Source organism: Pogona vitticeps, chromosome 5 (assembly GCF_051106095.1).
Source record: "Pogona vitticeps strain Pit_001003342236 chromosome 5, PviZW2.1, whole genome shotgun sequence".
NCBI classification, from domain to species: Eukaryota; Metazoa; Chordata; class Lepidosauria; order Squamata; family Agamidae; genus Pogona; species Pogona vitticeps.
The window spans coordinates 33,610,545-33,632,925 of NC_135787.1; the positions used below are offsets into that span (position 1 = coordinate 33,610,545).

A 22,381-nucleotide genomic window follows, 5' to 3' on the forward strand; every position below is an offset into this window, starting at 1 on the left:
TGTACTTGACAGAAGTGTGGAAAAGAGCATGAAACTGATTTGCTGTTTTCTAGTAAAGTTAACAGGGCTTTTGGTGACCTTGGATGATCCTCTGAGAAGTGCTGGGATCTGACTGATGAGCCTTTATGTACATGATGGATTATTACCTCAATTTTGCCTCACTGTATACGCAAAATTGATGCCTTTGAATTGTGGTGCTGGAGGAGGCTCTTGAGAGTCCCCTGCACTGCAAGGAGTACAAACCTATCAATTCTAAAGGAAATCAACCCTGAGTGCTCACTGGAAGGACAGATCCTGAAGCTGAGGCTCCAATACTTTGGCCATCTCATGAGAAGAGAGGACTCCCTGGAAAAGACCTTAATGTTGGGAAAGTGTGAAGGCAAGAGGAGAAGGGGACGACAGAGGATGAGATGGTTGGACAGTGTCACCGAAGCAACCAGCATGAATCTGACCCAACTCCGGGAGGCAGTGGAAGATAGGAGGGCCCGGCGTGCTCTGGTCCATGGGGTCACGAAGAGTCAGACACGACTAAACGACTAAACGAACGATACGCAAAAGGAAATGGAGACTTCTGTGTTTATGAATTTTGGATATCTTTTTAAAAATCATGAAGTGAGAAAAGAGGAGAGCTCTAGCAGCATACAAAGCCTGTCCTAGTGAGTACAACTTGCAGGCTCTTTGAGGTGCTCGTAGCAAAGTCCAGCAGGCTGCCAGGAGATGTTCTAACGATTATTGGCTTCAGTTCTGCTCTCAGGTACAGATAGCAGCAGACACAGGTAATATCAAGGGAATGTATGACGATATCAAGCAGGCTTTAGGTCCAATACAGAAGAAATCTGCTCCTTTAAAATTTGCTACAGGCGTGATCATACAAGACCGAGCACAGTGGATGGAACGCTGGGTGTAGCACTACTCTGAGTTATATTCCAGAGAGAATGTAGTAACTGAAGAGGTATTAAATAACATTGCCTGCCTATCTTGGAAGAGTTGGACAGTGAACCAACTTTAGCAGAAATAAAAGTGATGTCTACATTGGTTCTAGCATGTCATGAGACTGGCCGATGGTCGGATTTCAAAAGATCTCCTGTATGGAGAATTATTGCAGGGAAAGCGTCCCCGAGGGAGACCACAGCTGTGATACAAGGATATCTGCAAGTGGGATCTGAAGGCCTAAGAATGGACCTCAACAGATTGGAAACCTTGACATCTGCGGGTTCAGTCTGGAGGCAGCCTCTCCTAATTTGAAGACACACTTGTCCAGCACGCCAAGGCAAAGAGGCAGTTCTGAAACCAGCAAAATCGGGGAGCTGAATGGGGCAGATTATATTTGTCTCCAGGGTGGAAAGGACTGTCACTCTCAAATTGGCCTTTTCAGCCACACTAGATCTTGTTCCCTCTATTCAGAGCATGTTACCATAGTCTCTCAAGACTGAAGGTTGCCTAATCTAGTCAAGGCACACTCAGAGTGGAAATCACCCATCTCTTGATTGGTACAGACCGTTGCTGTTCCTTTTCCTTGCCTACGCTCTCTCTGTTTCTGTAAGATAATGTGTGGCATGATAAATAGTAACTGCCACTATTCATAACCATCAATATGCCTGCTGATCATCTTACTCTCTAGCTGTCTAAAATGTGACTAGCCATTTGCCCTTTTGATTACTCCTTTTCCCCTTCTGAAATGTTGATTGAAGTGAAACAAATCTAGAGGGAGAAACTAGTGGTTTTTTGTTTGTTTGTTTTGAGTCATCTTAGTGCTCCTCACTGTCAATATTGCCCTGCCTCTTGGCAGCATTCCTCATTGCAACTGTAGACTATTAGAGTATGAGTCCCAGCAGATGCTGTGCTTGTCTGTACTGTGTTTCTACTTTCTCACTGAATGTCATAGCCTGATAGTCTTGCCTAGCCTAAATTTCAAGTTTAACTTCAGGACCAAACATAGGTAGCATATCTAGTTCTTTGAACATGAATTGGTTCAGTCATGCAAAAAGTAGGACTCCAAATTTAACAGTGACCGGGATAAACTGTTGAGTAGTACACAATATTGTCCCACCCTCACTATTCCTTTTCAAATTCCATTTTCTTCCAGACACATACATATTTAGTGTCAGAAAGCATATTACGTTTTTCACACCTGTGAAACAAATTGTCTGTTTTCCTCCTAGAACTCCAGCGTGAAGATATATATAGTATCGAAATAGTAGGTGGAGCTACTCGAATCCCAGCAGTGAAGGAGCAAATTTGTAAATTCTTCTGTAAAGATATAAGTACCACACTAAATGCAGATGAAGCTGTTGCAAGAGGTTGTGCGTTGCAGGTAAATTTTTGATACTGTATTAGTCAGCGGTATTAGTCATTGTTCCCAAAAGTTATAATTTGGGCTGTTTTAATATGATTTTTATGTCAATGACTGATTATAGCAGACTCTTCCACTGGTGTTGTTATTACTATGTGAAATTCAAATTTAATCGGCTACTACTTTGTAGGATAAACCAGACATAGATCAAATATGTATCAATCACATCTCATTGTGATAATCTTATTTCTTTTGTAGTGTGCAATTCTTTCTCCAGCCTTTAAAGTCCGTGAATTTTCCATCACAGATGTTGTTCCTTATTCAATTACTCTGAGGTGGCAGTCATCTTACGAGGAAGGAACAGGGTAAGAGTTGGATGATAAGGAGCACACGAGACCATCAAGTAGATACGTAATATGTTGAAATATCAGTAAATATGTGCTTTAGACCAGTGGTTCTTAACTTTTGTTACTCAGATGTTTTTGGACTGCAACTCCCAGAATCCTTCACCATCAGCTGTGCTGGCTGGGGTTTCTGGGCGTTGCAGTTCAAAAACACCTGAGTAACAAAGGTTAAGAACCACTGCTTTAGACTGACCATTTGTGGTACAGTAACCTTTCTGGGTATGCAAATTAGATGAGTTGTAAAAAAGGCTGAGCTGCAGAATGATTTTACTGTGAGACCTATCTGGAAGAAGCTTTCTTCTAATTCTGTTTCATAACATGATCTTATGTTCTCTTTCATGGTAAGATAGTTACCACACACAAGAAAATGTTGTAATGCAAATAACTAGGGATTTCCTAATTCCTGCCTGCATGGGAAGGAAACTAGAACAAAATCCTGTAAATCTGTTTGCCATGCTCACGCTTATGAGCGTTCTGCTCTCCTCTTGTCAATACCTCTGAAACACTCCATGGCAAATGTATGAGTCTCTTTCTACAAGGAAAAGAGGAAGGTGAGTGCTGAAGTGCAGCAATGGAAAGCCTCAGAGACACCTGGAACACTTCTGAAGCTTTGGCATAGTTGAGAAGAGATGGAACTGTGCTCTCCTTTCAAATTCAAGAGAGAGAGAGAGAGAGAGAGAGAGAAAGAGAGAGAGAGATGTTTACATCTCATCTTCCACTAGATCTAAGAAGCAGTTAATTGCCTCCAAAGTTCTTTGGACCATTTGTGGTACAGTAACCTTTCTGGGTCTTTGACATGAGATCCTGACCTGGCAATGTGAAGTGTGTGGTAAGAAATTTCAGAAGGCTACCAAAAACACTCATATCAGCATCACTTCTTTTTCCTTCCTGTCTTTTTAATACATATTAGAACTGCAGGGAGGATGTCATCTAACTGCAGTTATTTACAGAAGCAGTCAACATACAAATAAAAACAATCCAATTGTTAGTTCTTAATTTGTTACCAGCAGGTGTTAAAAATTTGTAGCGCAGATGTATTATGTGACTCAAGTTAAGATTTAGCCTGTAATTCCCAGGTTTTAGAATTTTTTATTGCATAGACTTTACAGTATTTGGTTGGTTTGTTGAAATTTTTATTGGATGACTTTTCATTAGTTGTGACTTAACTTCTAGTCCCATTGAATTGTATTTGTCTGTTCTTTCATTTTCTGTAGTGAATGTGAAGTCTTCAGTAAAAATCACGCTGCTCCATTTTCAAAAGTTATTACTTTCCACAAGAAGGAACCTTTTGAGCTGGAAGCATTTTACACCCATCCACATGACATTCCTTACCCTGATACAAGAATAGGTAAAAAGCTTCCCTAACAATTGAGCATGGCAGCTGCACAGTGTTCTAAATATGAAAGGGAACTCTTGTTTAAAAAATCAGAACACATGCATAGTGTTCCAGGAATTTAAGTAGCAAGTTTTGCATTTCTAGAGGAATTTTTGCATTTGTTTTCCTGAATGACATATTTTCAAACTACATGGCAGATTCTCCTGGGGAAATGTTAGGATGTTTTTAAAAGAAGAATGTGATAAGGGATCAGGGGTTCCCTAATTTCCTAGCCCCCCTCCCCCTTTTTAAAGAAGAAAAGCAGAAATTTCTCAAAGCACTTTCTTTGGTGCATCCAAAGTAACTCTTTGGATTTAAGCCACAGAATTTTTATCAAAAGAGATTTAGATCAGTTGTACTTCAGAGAAAATTTTCTAAAAACAGGCAGCGTGGACATCAAGTGCTGCCTGAAATGTATAAAAGAGGCCAAACAGAACATATATCTGGAAATATGGCCAGTCATTTGTAGTGAATGACATTAGTAGTGTCTTGTATGCACAGGACAAATAAACAAATGCTCAGAGTATGATTTATGTTGTTTAGGTCATTTTGTTATTCAGAATGTTGGGCCCCAACATGATGGTGACAATTCCAAAGTGAAGGTTAAAGTACGTGTAAATATCCATGGCATCTTTAGTGTGGCTAATGCGTCTATAATAGAGAAGCAAAATGGAGACAATGATCCCAGTGATGTATCTATGGACACAGAATTGTCCTGTAAGAATCAAAGCAAAGATGAGCTGGTATGTAAAGCAGCACACTTCATGTTAATTTTTTTAAACAGTTGTTTATATTAAATGCTAAACTATTTGTGCAAATTGGAAAGATCATAAGGAAATAAATTAATCTTGCAGGAATAGTCTTGTGGAGAGATTTTCAAATTGTATTTTGTATAAATTATGAGATTTAACTATGATCACTTTTACAGATATTTAAAGTTATATATTGTATTTCCATAATCTTGCTCCTGTTCAGTTTTTCTTCTCCATTCACTTCTCTGACTTCTCTCTTTTGATTTTCCCTTTTACCTTCCCAATGCCTCTCCATAAAAAAATGACCTGTGGATTCTTTACGTGTTTAATTATTTTTAGTAAACACATTTACAGTTTTATCCAAGGAATTGTTGCTTCTGCAGAAGAAGCTGAATTTTAATTCCACCACAAATTGCATACGTTGGCACTCTGGATTATGTTTCTTCCCCAAGTATCTGCTTTCAGATCTCTATAGATCACCCATAGCTTTCACATTAAATTTTAGAAGTCTCTAAATAATTTATTAAAATAAATTCATAACAAAGCCCAACTGTTCATGCTAGTCTAGCTCTGTGCATGACATACAAGTAAATGCCTGAGGTTTTAAAAAAATAAAAAAACAATCAAATATTTATTTATTGCTGCTTGTTTCAAATATAAATGTAACAGCTGTGATGCTGCACAAAGAATATGATGGAGAGAAAAATACTTTGCTGAATGCAGAACTAACCCTTTTTAATGCATAAGCATTGTTTCTCCTAAAAAAAGTACTAATTATCTTTTGTTTTTACTGTGATGCTTGTCAGCAAGTACCTTTCATTATTGAGGATGAATCCCTTCACTCTGACGAAGAGGTTTGTGACACCTGTAGCATTTAACAGGCTTAAGATAGTGAAGACACAACCCCATCCACTGGCTTTCCATTTGTTTATTAAGTAAACATTAGGTAATAGACAAAAGTAGTCATTGCAGAAAAGGAAGATTTTAAGAACTTGGCTGTAACAGTGCATTTCAAGTGAAATACTGTTTTTTATATTGATGATACATTCTTTAAATTTTAACATTGAGAAACATTTGTAGTAAATTATATTCAGCAAACATTTCTTCTAGTCTAGCTTCATGACTTACTATTTACAGATAGGTATTAATTGAACTACTCTTAACTATTCAGAAATATAATTTAATGTCTGATGAAACGCTAGACTCTTCTATGAAGACTACATTTTGCATTGTCCTTGCGTTCTGATCCTGTATTATTTGTGAAGCCTTGTAGTACTAGGTCATTAGCTTGTGGACCCCCTTTTAACTATTCTGTGTGGGGTTTTGTTTCTGTTTTGTTTTGTAGTTTTCAGTCTTCCTGGTGTTTATCAGTGTAATTCATCTTAAGTCCTTATATTTTTCTATCAGTCCCTTTGTGTAACTGTGGTAGAAGAAGCCCTCCTTAGTTGTATTCTGTTTTTAAGGTCTGTCTGATATTACTTCAGTATTTTTATATTAAAGTGATCATATTTCTAATTTCTGATTAACTTTATGCTCTGAGCTTAGTTGACTCAATCGTCTTGTTTTTAAGGTATCTCAATATTTCAAGAGTATGATTACTTGCATACCATTTAGGTTATTAGTCATTTAGAATATCCTTTTTATGTTGTAACTCTATTGAAAGAATCATGGTTTAAGAAATCTTAATTTATGCTGTTATCATAATTTTATATACTTAAAAATGTGAAAAACTGCTGAACAGTTAGAATAAGAAATCTTTATATAAATAAAGTTAATTGTACAGTTAAAGTTTTTCTTTTTTGTAGGCTAAAATGCAGGTTGATCATGATGATGGCAATCACAAGAACCAAACTGAACAGCAGAATCAGGCAGATGAAGAAGGTGATCATATAGGAGCTGAAGGAAAGGTCTGTATAATATAACAAGAAAGACAAGCTTTAAAACATCACCTCCTATATTAGGAACGGATTAACTCTCTTCTCTTAGTGCTACAAAGAACAAGAAAAATGCTTTCAGTGTGTTGAGAAAAGTCTGCCCTAGTTTGCTAAATTATAGACTTGATATCTGGAGCATTTTCACTACTTGCACATTGGGGAGCTCTTTATGTTGATCCTATGACATGGGTAATTAAGATAGCCATACACAGTTCCTATAGAAACTGATGTGCTGGCTCTTCTTTGGCTACTAATCCAAAGCACTTCTGAGTGGATTTTCTTCCCAAGCAGTGCTTGAAGTATGTTCCTTGGTTTGACCCTACAGTTGTCCCACAAAACAGAACATGTACTGTCTGCAGACATTAAATAGCACTTTTATCATTTTGTCAGTTTTTCATTCTAAAATTAGCAAGATGTTGAAGGTTGCATGAATTATAAATAGATTGGTGGCTCTTCTAAAGTGCATAAAGTACCAATGATGCAGCTTATTTTGCAGAAATTGCAATTATGCAAAAAGATTTGGATCAAGTCATTTATGTGTCACTAAATGTGAATACATTGGAATCAAGTGTTTTTAAAATGGTGAGAGATAATTCAGGTCTGTTGTTCTGCAGACTGCTTCAGGAGACAAGCTTGATACAAGTCAGTCTGGCAAAGCGAAAGCAAAGATGAAGAGTATTGATTTACCTATCCAAGTTAACTTATACAGACAGGTGGGACAGGACCTCATTAATTCCTTCATTGAAAATGAGGTAAGGAACACACAACTGTTGTGGTTACATATATGTGAAGTAGGTTGAGTTGCTTTTGTCTTAAATAGAAATGTGCAAAATCGAATCCGAAGTTTGTGTTTCAAATTAGTCTGGCAGACTTCTTGTATGCAGCATCTTTTTTGTGTTTTATTGGAGTATTGAGATCTAGCAGCTGGACTCTGGAAAATACATACACTTAGAATTAAACAATTTGAACTCAGAACGTTTTTGTGGCTTCTATAATTAAATAGTAGCAACAGTCCTACACATAAATGCAGCTTGATTACAACCCCCCCACTCCATTATTCCGAATTTCATTAATATACAGTGGTGCCTCGCTTAGCGATTGCCTCGTTTAACGATGTATTTGCTTGGCAATGAGGGTTTTGGAGCGATTTTGCGCTCTGTTTAGCGATGTTCCCTATGGGGAAATTTCGCATAGTGCTGTTCGGGACCTTGCCTCGCTTAGCGATGACAGTTTAGGTCCCCCTGTTTCGCTTAGCGATGTCCGTTTTCGCTATTTTAAGTGTGTCTTAAAATGTTCAAAAACTCTTTCAAATGCTTGGGATCGTTAGTGCACCTTGTAAAACCTTTGCAAACTTAATTTGGCTTTGTTCTGAGTCTTCGTTAATTTTTGGTGAATTTTTCCCCCCATTGGAATGCATTGAATAGGTTTGACAGCTCTAGGTTTGACACTTAAAATAGCGAAAACGGACCTGTCAAAACCATTGAAATGCATTGAATAGGCTTCAATGCATTCCAATGGGGGAAACATTGTTTTGCTTAGCGATGTTTCCTATGGCGATTTTCGCTTAAGGACGGCAATCCGTTCCCATTGGAACGGATTATCCGGTTTTCAATGCATTCCTATGGGAAATGGTGTTTCGCTTAGTGATGTTTTCCCATAGCGATGTTTTTTTGGGAACCAATTAACATCGTTAAGCGAGGCACCACTGTAATTTAATTAATGAAGAGTCATTTTAGTTTTACTGCTGAATAACTGGCAGTGAGAAATCCTTAGCAGTTTCCTGCTAATTACCTAGGACATTATCTTTGTGGGGAAAACTTTAGACATAAGTGCAGTGGGAAAGTGTACTGCTAGTTATTCAGTTTTTCAGTTTCCTGGGCTGCTGTTTATCTACCTGGGCACATAACCTGTTACATCATCATCTTTGCAACCAGGGGAAGACCAGCCCTGTGACGGACATCCTGGGAAACAAAAGTGTTTATGTGATTGCCCTTAATGCAGTCACATAAGGTAATGGGATTCTGCCCCTAGAGATTTACAAGTAAATCTGAATCAGGGAAATAAAGATAGGTTCATCTGCTAGATTTAGAGTATCTAAAAGTGTATTGTCTGACATAAACAACTGAACACCTGAAGAGATTTGTTAAGGAAGATTTCCAAAACTACACAAGATAAAGAAGTTTTTCTGTATGCAAAATGTGTACAAGATAAATCCACATTTAGGATTTAAATTGAGTTTTAAGAATTTGATATTTTCCTACAGGGGAAGATGATGATGCAAGATAAGTTGGAGAAGGAGAAAAATGATGCCAAAAATGCTGTTGAAGAATACGTGTATGAACTGAGAGAAAAGTTGTGTGGTGTCTATGAAAAGTTCATCACAGAAGATGTAAGGATCATACATTTGTAACAAGAAAAATTGTTCCATTAGCAATAATATTGAAACAAAAAGAAGACTGCTTGAAGTAATAGGAGCAAATTGATTGGTTCCAAATTTAGTCATGGAGTAAGCTCATTGAAATCAATAGAGTTTGAACTAGCCATGATCTTGATCTCAATTGACATCAAAGATCACCTTTACCTAAATCTGGAACCTAATGTGATTGGCATACTACTGCTTGGGATACAGTTGTACTGGAATATTACATTTGTCATACTGGTATCCATCTTTCTCTGCCACCATAACAACACAGAAAGAACCCAGTAAAAAAAAGGCACTGATTCTCATCACATTGGAGTAAGGGTGATCTAGCATGCTCTTCCGGCACCTGCAGTGTATCAACACTATCAGTGGGCAACATGCATTTTAGGTTTTCTCAGCATTGAGAAAAAATTGAAGTTAGCATGTAAGGATGTAGTATATATAAAGCAGTTTTGTAGGACCCCTGTATTGAAGCCCCTGTCTCCCCATGGATGATAAAATCTGTTGATAGCAAACACTATACTTGGTATCTTGTTTCCTCTAGTGGTCAGTTCTGGTAAGTACATAGTGGAAATATGTATTATTATTTTTAAAATATTTTTAGTATTTTCAGACTGTGGATAAGTGAACTATCGATATGGATCCTGTGGGTAGGGTGCTCCTACTGTATTTGCATTTAAGACTTCCAAATACTAGAATGTAGTATTTGGAGTTACAATCAGCAATATGTGGAACGAATTTTTTTCTGTACCCATTTAGTATGCATTGTTTAATAAATAATGAGTAACAACATGAATATACACAATATAAAGCATATTGAACAACTGGTAGGAATAAGGTAAAGGTTCCCCTTGACAATTTTTGTCCAGTTGTGTTCGACTCTAGGGGGCGGTGCTCATCCCCGTTTCCAAGCCATAGAGCCAGCATTTGTCCGAAGACAATCTTCCGTGGTCACATGGCCAGTGCGACTTAGACACGGAACGCTGTTACCTTCAGCATGTTAAAATGAATGTGAAACCAACTGTTTTCAGTGTCTTCATTTTTTTCTTAGAATTAAATAATGCAAGAATGTTTATACTGTTGAATTGTTCTGTGTTAAGTGTTTACAGATATTCCAGAATGGGCAATTTCCAAGTTTTGCATTGTAATATACTTAACTCACAAAGCATCTCATCTTTTATTTCCAAATACTCTTCTAGTGCAGCTCAAAACTGTTAGGAATTGGTTTGTTGATATGGATCAAACCTGCTGTCCGCATTTTGATTTAATTTTTTAACTACAGACAGTTTCCTTCTTAATTTATTTGTTTCCTTTTTGTTGGTAACCACATAAATTATAGCTAGGTTAGCTTTTAATCATTGTGTTGTGTTTGTCATGATAATTTTATATTTCTTTTGGCAAGAAAAATGTACTAGTTGTTACCTTTGCATGAGTATAGATCTAACTGTAGTAAATTTAAACTGCGCAGCAACACAAGTACAAGATTAATTAGCAAGGTCCTCCTGAGAAACGTTCAAGTGGAATTAAAGCCTTCCTACTAAAAAACTGAGGTTTCACTTGTCTAGCTCTATGACTTGCTGTCCTTCAGATTCCGGCTGAATTGTACAAACAGAAAATAGTGGCTAAAATCCTATTGCTTAGTATAGCAAGTTGCACTAGAGTAGGCCCATTGAATCAGTGGGATGAGTCAGCTTTTCTGTAAGCTGCATTGATTTAAATGGGCCTACTCTGGTTGCTAGCCACAGAATTTCAGCCAGAATGTATGAAGGGTTGTTTTAAAAGCAGGAGCATGGTCTCTGAGACATAATTGTAAGAAGTAAATTTCCATCTGTACATGTATTTCTGTCTTAGCACAAGAGTGAGAAGCCTGTGGCCTTTCAGATGTTGGAATCCAACTCCAGCAATCTCTAGTCAGTAGTGGTCAATGATCAGTGCTTGATAAGAGCTGTAATCCAATAGTAGTTTAGTTCAGTGGTTCTTAACCTTTGTTACTCGGATGCTTTTGAACTGCAACTCCCAGAAACCCCAGTCAGCACAGCAGGTGGTGAAGGCTTCTGGGAGTTGCAGTCCAAAACTCCTGAGTAACCCAAGGTTAAGAACCAGTGGTTTAGTTCACCATCTAGAGTAGAGGTGTCAAATTCAATTTCATCTTGGGCCACATTATGGTTGCCCTCAAAGAGATGGTGGTATCTGTAAGACTATATAAATGGACCTACTCTATATCATATTAAATATAATCCTCATTTGATTATTACTGGTTTTAGTAATAACGTAAATAATAACTAGCTCTGAAATTAAAATTATCGAAATCTAGAAATAATGGCAAGCAGATAAGAATGGGAGTGGGCTATATTTCCCAAGGTGCTATACGCCACCCAAGTGGCTGCACTTTCTGACTCTTTGCTGCTTGGAATGCTGGGATTAGAAGTCCCACTGGGCAGATTTTCCAGCATCCTTGTGGAGCATTATGGGTGATCATAATGCTCTACAGTAAGCGCCTGCGTATTGTTTTCTGCACAGTAGCAGACAGCACTGTGAGGGCCACATGAAATGGCCAGGCGGGCTGGATTCAGCCCATGGGCTTTGAGTTTGACACATGTGATCTACAGAGAGCCCAGTTACGACTTTAGTACAACATCTGGAGAGTTGCCATCTCTTCAGCAATAACATATGAGACGACTGACATTCCAAGTTGTCTTTTAAATATTGATCTATTGAAATTCTGTTTTTAGGATTCCAGCCACTGTCATTGTCTTCTTTGCTTATGGAGTGGTGTAGATTTCAAAAATTCTTGTAACTTTCTGAGTTTAGCCAAGTAATATTACTAGAAGTAGTGATTGGATATATACTTGTATAGCCACATTCCGCTGTTTCCACATACAGTATTCAGAATGACATGGTGTGCTGTTCATGAGCTATTTTGATGTTTTGCGTTGCTTTTTCTAGGATTCAAGGAAGATAACTTTAATGCTAGAGGATACAGAGAACTGGCTTTATGAAGATGGAGAAGACCAACCAAAACATATATATGTAGAAAAGCTTCAGGAAATGAAAGTAAGACCTCCACTCATTAATTGTAAACTTCACTACCCTGTTTCCCTGAAAATAAGACCTAACCTGAAAATAAGGCCTAGTATGATTTTTCAGGTTGCTTGTAATATAAACCCTACCCCAAAAATAAGCCCTAGTTAAGTGAAACCCTGCCCTCTACCACTGAACAGCAACCAGAAGATGACATGACTGTATTTGAATAAATGTAGATTGTTGCACAAGTTAGCTGCGAAATGTTTTATTGAAAACATGAAAAAAAAAACATCCCCTGAAAATAAGCCCTACAGCTTTATTTGGAGCAAAACTTAATATAAGACCCTGTCTTATTTTCGGGGAAACATGGTAGATAGCCATCATTTGCAAGGGAGGGGGGTGCAGTTCTGAATTACAGTTAATATATGTTTTCCTCATAGTTGTATGTGATCCATTTTTTTCTGATTTCTTTGACCAAAGTAATTAGTCTTTTTACTTTTTGAAATTAACATGCATATATTCTTATATTGCTAATTATACAAAGATTTCTGCTTTATTTTCTTCAAAATTAATGGAGTTGGATCCTGACTAAGTTTGGACTTGCATACGCCCCTAATTTCATAGAGCCCCTCTCAATGTGGCTCAATCTGGATTCAGTGTTTGGTATAATTATTCAAGGTTTCTCCATTTTTAATGAATGATACTACAATGTATCAGTGTTTTTTTATGTTTGTAGAAACTGGGAGGTCCTATTCACGAGAGATACATGGAACATGAAGAAAGGCCAAAAGCTTTAAATGATTTGGGAAAGAAACTCCAGCTGCTCATGAAGGCTGTAGAAGGATATAAAAATAAGGTAGGACCAAGTATATAGTACAGTATAGTAGTAGATTACTTTGGCAGAACAATCCTTAGAAGTAGATAAAAAGTGCAGTTTTGTTTTTAATGTTTTGTATTTTACTGTTCCCCTCCATTTCTGATTTGAGTCATGCAAACACACACTTGTACATGGAGTAGCCCCTGACTCAGGGTGGCAGTATAACTTTTCTAAAAAGAAAAAAAGAGTGGAATCTGCTAAAGTAGACTCTGAGTAGACTTTGTCTGGGGGGGCGGGGCAAAAATATAATAAATAAATAAAGCAAATAGTTGGTAAATGGATTAGGACAAGGAATTAAGCATTGGAATGAAAGGCTGGAAGGAGAGTTATAGACATACAAAATGGATAATTGATTTCATAAGTTATTCCTTGGTTCACAATGAGGAACTGTTTTTAATAAGGATCACCACAACTGTGGCCTTCCTATCCCCACCTCAAAAGACCAAAATGAAAGGAAACCGTGTGCATTCTCACTGAACAAATTAATCAGGAACAAGATAATTTGTTGACCAACAGAGCAGCAAGGAAGGAGGTTAAATTGAAAGGATGGTCAAAACCATGCAGATCCCCACTAGTATTAAGCAACCACAAATCACTGCTTCTCTGTGATAACAGTTAATGGCTGAAATCCTGTTGCCTAACTTTGTGTGGTGCTCCAGCAAATCACCACCATTTAAAGATGATTTCAGGGTGCATGTGACTTGTACAGAATGGAATAAAGTCACGTGCACCCCAGAATCCACCAAGGGAAGCCTCTATTCAGCAGTGATTTTCTGCTGGTGGTGTTGTAATTGCTGTTGTACATGTGCAAGAGGATTTCAATCAATAAGTTGCAATGTTTTCTGGCTAGACAGTTCAAATATCAATAGAGTGGCATTAATTTTTTGACAAATAGCATTTCCAAATCTTGAGTTCATTTAAAGTGTGAATGTCCAAGTTTGCAAAATTACATTGATTGGGAAAGCTCAGTTCACAGATCATGGCCCAAGGAAACTATAGTTGCCAATAGTTATAAGTATAATTAGATGACCTCTTCTAATAAATCACTTTTCTTCAGCGCATTTGGACTGCAACTCACATGTGTATCAGCTAGCATAACCAGTGATTCGTGATTAATGGGAGTTGTATTCCAAAATATTGGAGAGTAACACATTGGAGGACCCACCCCAGAGATGCCTCCATTAGCAACCAAATCAAAATCTTGTAAGAACGTCATCCCATTCCACCAAGCCTGCTTCTAAATCATCTTCCAAGTAAAAAAAACCCATCATCTCTGCCACTTATGCAACAGTCATCGCCAGGATCTCTTCGGTCCCCGCGACATGCTGAACCTACCAACCGTCCCTCTCCCAACCCTCACCCCTCAATCTCCGATTGAAGTCCCTTCTCGGGGGTCTTCAGCACCCGGCAGCCCTGGGTCGCCCTCATCTCCACCATCCATTCATGAACCTGCTTCTCTGTTACCGGACCCGGCATCACCTAGGAAAAAGAAAAGTAAAACAAAACATGTTGAAACAACGTTAGGAGATTCCCGGTCTTCGAAATCTTCGAGACTGAAGGTCTCCCCTGAAGGGGCTCGAAAATCTCGCCCCAAAGGCAATAAGACCCGTAGCCTGAAGGAGGGCTGGCCGTTCCTTCTTTTCTCCAAGAAATATTTCAGACGCTGGCTAAAACAGATGGAGAAACTCTATGACCCGCGTCTCCTATATGGTATTGATGCCCCGAATTCGTCATCATCGGTGTCTCCATCCTCTGATACCAACCCCTCGGATGATGATTCCTATACATCGGACCAGGAGGTCAGCAACACCGACCGTAAATGGCATCATTCTTGCTCAAGCCTCTCGGTACTGGCTGCAAAAAAGAGAAAAGTGACCGCGGTATCGGAGACGTCTAAGCAACTCCAACAAGCTCGCGCCGTGTCTCACCCCAAGCACAGCGATACGGCTTCGATCGCTCATGGTACCGTAATCCACGATACCAAGGCCCACGATACCGCACCACCTAAGAGACATCGTGACTATCCTAATAATAAGGAAACATTGAAGAAGTCAACTAAACGAATCCGTATTCGTTCACCTTCCAGCTGAGTCTTCTTATCAATTCGACTGTTACGGTACCGGCCGCGATACCGACCATGGTACCGGCTGCGGTACCAACCACAATACCAAACACAAGAGCCGATTTCCATCCAAACCTTTTTGTACTGTCAAGGAAGACCACAATTTTTCAGTCTCTGATCATTCCGACTTTCAATGCGATTCTGACTCATCAGGACCTTCTTGGCCATGATTCGCCTCCGAATGACAACACCCCTGATTCTGAGATTTTTGATAAAATCCAGCCTTGCCTGCAGCTGATTTCCCTTCCTACTCTGAGATGATTCAGCGCATAGCCAAGGCTTTAGATCTAGCTGTAGAACAACCATCTCAAATAGCCACAGACAAGGTCTATGCCGATATCGACGAGGACCAAAATCCACCTCTGCACCTTGCCTTCATTCCTTCTCTGCTTCATATCCTCAAGCAATCCTGGGACAAGCCCTGCTCCCTTCTGCAGATGTCAAGAAGAGTTGAAAACCTTTACAGAATTCAGGGGTCTGAATTGGACTTTCTAGTTAAACATCCTTCTCCTAACTCATTAATTATGGATGTCACTCAGTCTATATCTAGACCTACTTCCAACACTACTCCAAATAACAAGGAAGGCAGGAAGATGGATATTCTGGGTCGTTGCGCCTACTTATTGCGTCTTTCACACTCAGGGCTGCTAACTATATAGCTGCTATGGGTGCCTATCACCAGCATCTTTGGAACAGAGCTCTTCCATCCCTTCAAGCGGCTCCAAATGAACTGCAGCCCAGAGGATTGTCCTTGCACCAGGAAGCTATGGCTCTGGTCAGGCAGGAACAAGTGACAGCCAGACACATTATCAATGCAGCTTCTCGCAGCCTAATGACAGGGAGGCTATCAGACGTCATGCATGGCTCAGATCAGCAAACATCACTGAAGATTCTAAATCTCAAATACTAGATCTGCCATTTGACGGCACCGGTCTCTTCGACCCAAAAACTGATGATATTCTCAAGGGTCTCCATGAGGCGAGAAAGACAGTGTGCCCCTATTCTTCTCAGTCTTACTATAAACAGTGATACCCCTGGAAATGCAGCCATCCTACCAATCTTTTCAGTCTTCTAAACCATACCACGGCAAGCAGAGATATTATCCTTCTCAGTCTGCTTACCCTGTTCGCCAACAGGACCAACGCCAGCGTTCTCGTCAGATCTTCTGGAAGTCTGATCGAAAGTCCAGACAGGGCCTTTGACTTCCACTACTTGTTCATCTCTGGTTTACTCACCTGTTATGACACCCGATTGTCTCCTTTCCTCAAAAATTGGTCTCATATTACCTCCGACGAGTGGGTACTCACCATAATTGCTCAAGGATACGGAATAGAATTCCTGGAACTTCCTCCTCCATGTGTCATCATCACTCCTCCCTCTGCTGCCCTAAGAGAGGAAATAAAAACTCTTCTTCAGAAATCAGCCATAACCCCTGTTTACCCAGACCCATAGGATCCTGGTATCTTTTCAAAATACTTTTTGGTTCCAAAGAAGGGTGATACTTTCTGCCCCATTTTGGACCTCAGAGACTTAAATTTTTTCATTACTTACCACCGCTTTTGGATGATCACACTGGAGCACATCCTGCCACTTCTCCAACGCGGAGATTGGTTCGTTGTGATCGATCTCAGCAACACCTGTTTTCACATATCAGAAGAGACCATCGAAAATACGCTTTGCCCTTGGGTCCAAATGTTTCAAATTCTCAGCTTTACCATTTGGGCTATATACGCCGCCACGTGTCTTCACAAAATGCATGGCACCCGTGGCAGCTTTCCTTCGCACAAGAGGAATTGTGGTGTATCCTTACATTGATGATTGGCTCCTAGTAGCACCATCTCGACATCAAGCAATGCGTCATACCAGCACCACATTGTGTCTCCTTCAGATTCTGGGCCTGCAAGTAAATTTCAAAAAGTCATTGCTGATTCCATCCCAGGTCGTGAATAACATAGGAGCCATCCTCAATGCACGGAAAGCAAGGGCCTTTCTACTGAGGGACCACGCAGCCAAGATAACCGCTCTCATCAGATGCTTCACACTTCTTCAGTCCGTCACTGTGCACCGCACTCAGCCAAGATAACTGCTCTCATCAGATGCTTCACACCTCTTCAATCTGTCACTGTGCAGTGCGCTCAGAGACTTCTAGGCCTCATGGCGTCCACCACATCCGTCATCCCACATGCCAGACTAAAGATGCAATCACTTCAGGCATGGCTACTATCTCTGTTCAACCCCCTGACAGACTCGCCCAGAATGCGGCTTAAGGTGACCACAGAATTAGCGCACCAACTGGAGTGGTGGACCAGTCCATCCAATCTGTTTATGGGTCGCCTGTTTGCTCCAGTTCTACTCACAACAAGAATCACTGGTCAACAAGTCCATGATCACTGGTCATCAATAGAACAGAGGTTGCACATCAACAACCTGGATCTGTTAGCGATCTTGAAAGCCTTTCACGCTTTTCTCCCTGTCATCGAGGGCACAGCAGTGCAGATTGTCACAGACAACACCACTGCTGCCTTTTACATCAACAAGCAGGGCGGCACCCATTCTCCTGCTCTACTTTACTTGATGGTCCAGTTTTGGGAATGGTGCCTAGAGCATCACATTTTTCCCTCAGTGATTCACATCTCCACGCATGAGAATATCTGGGTGGACCGTCTCAGCAGGATGACCATCACAATGCACGAGTGGACATTGGATCGGGAGGTGTTCCTTCACATCTGAGAGAAATGGGGTACCCCTGTACTGGATGCTTTTGCTGCCCAGAACAAGTGCCAGACTTACTTTTCGAGAGGAGGTCGGGGAGTAGGCTCACAGGGCGACGCACTCATGGTACTTTGGAGCAGTCATCTGTTATACATGTTTCCACCTTTTCCTCTCTTACAACGAACCATTGTCAAGATACATCACGACAATGCAGATGCAGATGTCATTCTAGTGGCTCCCTGCTAGCCCGTCAACCGTGGTTCACTATGCTGATAACTAGCGGTGGACTTCATGAGGCTTCTGTCCCTTCCTCATTTACTGACACAACATGACGGTCCCACTTATCATCCAGATGTCAACTTTCTTCATCTCACGGCATGGCGGATCCTCCCACAGTGACTGAGATCATGTCTCACTGTTGGAAACCATCCACCAAACCTTATATAATAACAAATGGACTGCCTTTCAAAAGTTTGCTCTTGCACATAACCTGCCAGTTTCCCCGACCTCTGTCCAGGTTGTTCTGCAGTTTTTGGCATATCTATTCAATATGAACTTGGCTCACTCCACTCTTAAGGTCTATCTTTCAGCCATCGTGGCACACCAGCCTCCTGATTCGGTGAGTGCTCTTCTTTTTCGTAACAACAAGATCAAGAGGGTTTTGCGTGGGGCATTACGGATAGTGCCTATTCCACAATGGTCCCTACATACAGTGCTCAGTCGTCTGACACATCCACCTTTTGAACCCTTTGCAACAGCCTCAGAACGTTTGCTCACATTCAAAGTGTTATTCCTGGTAGCCATTACTTCGGCTAGAAGGGCTTAGGAACTGGCCACACTAAGGGTTGATCCGCCCTTTCTTCAGTTCTTCCCAGATAAAGTGACCCTTTATCCAGACGTCTCATTTTTACCCAAAGTTTCCTCCAGCTTCCATGTTCGTCAACCAATTATATTGCCAACTTTTTTCCCTCAGCCGTCTACTCCTGTTGAGAAGTCCCTACACCTGCTTGATGTTCACAGAGCTTTGTCTTACTACGTTCAAAGGATTGCTTCTTTTAGGAAATCCAAACGTTTGTTCATTTCTCCTCATCAGCCTCATAAGGGACATCAGGTGTCACCACAGACCATCTCTAGATGGATTGTCCAGACCATATGTTTGACTTATGAACTTGCACACAAGCCTCTTCCATATTCGGACAAAGCCCACTCTGCCAGAGTGGTAGTGACTTCCACGGCGTTTCTATGAGGTATCCTTCAGGATGTCTGCAGGGCCGCCACTTGGTCCATGCCATCTAAGTTTGCATCCCACTACAGACTGGATGTCAGAGCTAAAGAGGATGCTCGCTTTGGACGTGCGGTTCTTTCTGCTGTGTTGCCGTGATGTCGCTCCACCTGTCAGAGGTAAGCTTGCTAATCACCCATTAGTGTGCATTCACAGAGGTCACGAAGAAGAAAGAGGTTACTTACCTGTAACTTTGGTTCTTTGAGTGGTCCTCTGTGAATTCACACTTCCCGCCCATCCTCCCCTCTTTCTGTCACGGCTGTCTCGCCTTAGAGCAGCAGTGGAATTTGGGGAACTGAGGTAACTGTTCGGGCGGGCGGACCATAAGGGCTTGAGGGGAGGGGCTAAAATGGTTACTTTAAGCTCTAGAATGTTCCGAGGCCTTTGCACACGCACAGAATTGACCCATTAGTGTGAATTCACAGAGGACCACTCAAAGAACCAAAGTTACAGGTAAGTAACCTCTCTTTTTTAACTAAACCAGTTCGTGGTGTCTGAAATGTTGGGGACATTTAAAGGATGGGTGGGGAAGGAGAAAGTAAATGACGTATTACAGAGCATATTCCCCTGCTGTGAGTCAGCCCCCTTCCCCAGCTTGGTGCCCACAGAGAATATGAGCACTTTTTTCATGTTACTATAAGCATTCCTTTTTGGGTAGAAGAGTTTGTTAGCACGCCAGTCTCTAGGTATAGAGGTAGAGTAGCAACTAGACACCATGTAAGGTGTGATTTTCCAATTTCTGAGAAGCAAACCATTCAGATGTCACAGAAACCATAGTTAAGATTCCTCATCAGTGGTTTGGGCTAATGTCAGAATTGAGCCTGTGTCTTCAGTATCTTGCTGAATTTTGAACTAAAGCAATTTTTTTTTTTAGGATGAAAAATATGATCATATTGATCCTGTTGACATGGAAAAAGTTGAAAAGTGCACTAATGAGGCTATGAATTGGTTGAATTCAAAAATGAATGCACAGAACAGACTGAGCTTGACACAGGATCCTGTTGTGAAAGTGGCAGAAATAATGGCAAAATCTAAGGTAAATAAGATAAAATATTGTGAGGGTGAAGTGTTAATGGAAAAATAATTGCTGATGAATAAGGAATGAATTACTACTGTGAATAATAGAAAATATGTTCCACCAAAGGTTACTAGAGGAATTTCAGCAAACAGCTTTTGATGTCTCCTCATGCTGAACTGCATATGTCATAGCTGTTAATATTATATGTTGTTCAACCAAACATGTACAGAGCACTCTGGTTCTCCGTATCTGAAACCCAGTAATGTAAAGTTAGGAGCATAAGCCTGATGGCATTTCATTTGTGGCTATAGTTTAAACATTTCCTACGTTATTAGACAAACAAGAAGAAAAGGCAACTGAAAGAGGGAAACAGAGAAGAATCAAAGGCTTTTTGTCCCCATTTCAGTAAACAAAGCATTCAGGTTTAAGAGCTTCTCTATTCAGAATCAGTCTGAAAATGAAAGAGCCTATTTTGTGTTTTCTCCCATTTACGTTAACAGAAAAGTCCCTTCTCTGTTAATTGCAAGAGAATTTACTGTAGCTACAGTAAAATAAACATGGCTTCAAGCACAAGTTTTTCATCCATTAATAGAAAAGTCTATAACTTTACAGCAAACATGATTAAAGCAAAGTTGATAAATTTCTGTGTGTACATGTGCATGTCTCTGTGTGTGTTACAAGGAAAGGAGCAGTGTATTCTGAAAAACAAATAATAATCTCCTGGCGTACCTGTCAGTTGCATATACCACCATGTTCTTCTGAATTGCTGATTTTTTGTTTATTTTAATTTAATTCTAACAGGAACTGGACAGTGTATGTAATCCTATTCTATGCAAGCCTAAACCCAAGGCGGAACCACAAGGTCAAGCAACATCTAATAATGAACACAATGGACCAATGAATGGACAGAGTGGTGCTGACACAAAAGCAGAGGACAGTTGCCAGCAGTCTAAATCATCTGAAGAAATGGATGTGGACTAAGTTTTTCATTCCTTTCAGTCCATTAAAACAGTGCAAGTAATCCAAGGGTCCATCTTTCTTTCATGTCTGATTTATGTTACATATGTTCAGTTACTTAGCCAACTTTCTGTCCTTTGTTGTTTGCAGTAAGTTTGAAAGTGTTTTTTCAATTGACTGCATTCCCATTGTTCATTCCATTGATGCTGCTTACTTGGAGCTTTAGTTGAATGTAGATTGTAAAAGTCAATTTAAGCTTTCCCAATATATTTTATATCAAATACACAGAATTGATATATAAATGACAACAATCTACCTTATTTAAAGCTTTTATTGTGGGTAAGTCTCTGCTCCTTTATTCAGGAAAGACCACTGTATTGCACTATTGATGCTGAAGTGTAGATCTTTACATCATTATTTTGGAAGATAATGGATTTGATATGGCTTAAATGTTGCCACTTGAAGCACTGACCTTTTTCTAGTTGTTGTATTGTTCTAATTTAAATATTAAAATATAGGTTAGCTGGCAAACTAGTTCATCTTATTGATGTACCATGAAAAATTGTAAGAACCTTGTAGACAACATTTAAGGCTTGAAAGAAGCTCATACCAGCAGCATTCTTTGTCATAACACAAACACCATAACTCAAAATAAAGGTCATGGTCTCCATGTATACACAGTCCTCTATATCATATTTTGTGTTGATGCTGAGGCACTATTACACATTAATGGAATTTTAATGTCCATAAGCTGGGAGACATGTTTCATTTCTCTTAAGTATGTCTGGTCTCGGTGGTTTAACTTTATCCCTAATATTGCCTCTGCATGCTTTTAAAATATATCCTCCTTACAGAAAAAAACAACAAAAAACAAGAACAACAGAACGTACACATTGAAAATCCTTATCAAGAAGTATGAATCTTATCTGTATCAGTATTTCTCACTAAAGCACTTCTGTTCTACTTGGCAAAATGATTTTCTGTTTTGGAGTCTGTGCTTAGACAAGGGTCAAAATTATTAACAAAAATCCTAGGCATCGTTTTCTGGTAACATTTAGCAAAGGCACATACTTTTCTTGTAACATTTGGCATAGTAAGTCAAAAGACACATAAAATAGAAGTATTTAAACATAACACTATTGGTACAGTTCTTAGGTAATAACCAGTCTGAGGAGCTGCTTAACTCAGCTGCCTTGAAACATGGGCAGC

At 39.8% G+C, this 22,381-nt stretch overlaps 1 protein-coding gene across 1 annotated transcript in view; it reads left to right on the forward strand.

Moving 5' to 3' along the window:
• The window catches only part of HSPA4L (heat shock protein family A (Hsp70) member 4 like), a 43,452-nt gene extending 21,606 nt beyond the window's left edge, over positions 1 to 21,846 (forward strand). Inside the window, exons 9-19 of the mRNA XM_020781506.3 lie at positions 2,163 to 2,314; positions 2,552 to 2,658; positions 3,912 to 4,045; positions 4,616 to 4,815; positions 6,630 to 6,731; positions 7,373 to 7,510; positions 9,022 to 9,147; positions 12,127 to 12,234; positions 12,941 to 13,060; positions 20,072 to 20,233; positions 21,017 to 21,846. Coding sequence (XP_020637165.2) covers positions 2,163 to 2,314; positions 2,552 to 2,658; positions 3,912 to 4,045; positions 4,616 to 4,815; positions 6,630 to 6,731; positions 7,373 to 7,510; positions 9,022 to 9,147; positions 12,127 to 12,234; positions 12,941 to 13,060; positions 20,072 to 20,233; positions 21,017 to 21,196 — 1,529 coding nt within the window. The 3' untranslated portion in view covers positions 21,197 to 21,846. The remainder of the gene's footprint in view (positions 1 to 2,162; positions 2,315 to 2,551; positions 2,659 to 3,911; positions 4,046 to 4,615; positions 4,816 to 6,629; positions 6,732 to 7,372; positions 7,511 to 9,021; positions 9,148 to 12,126; positions 12,235 to 12,940; positions 13,061 to 20,071; positions 20,234 to 21,016) is intronic.
• The last annotated feature ends 535 nt before the right edge of the window (positions 21,847 to 22,381 follow it).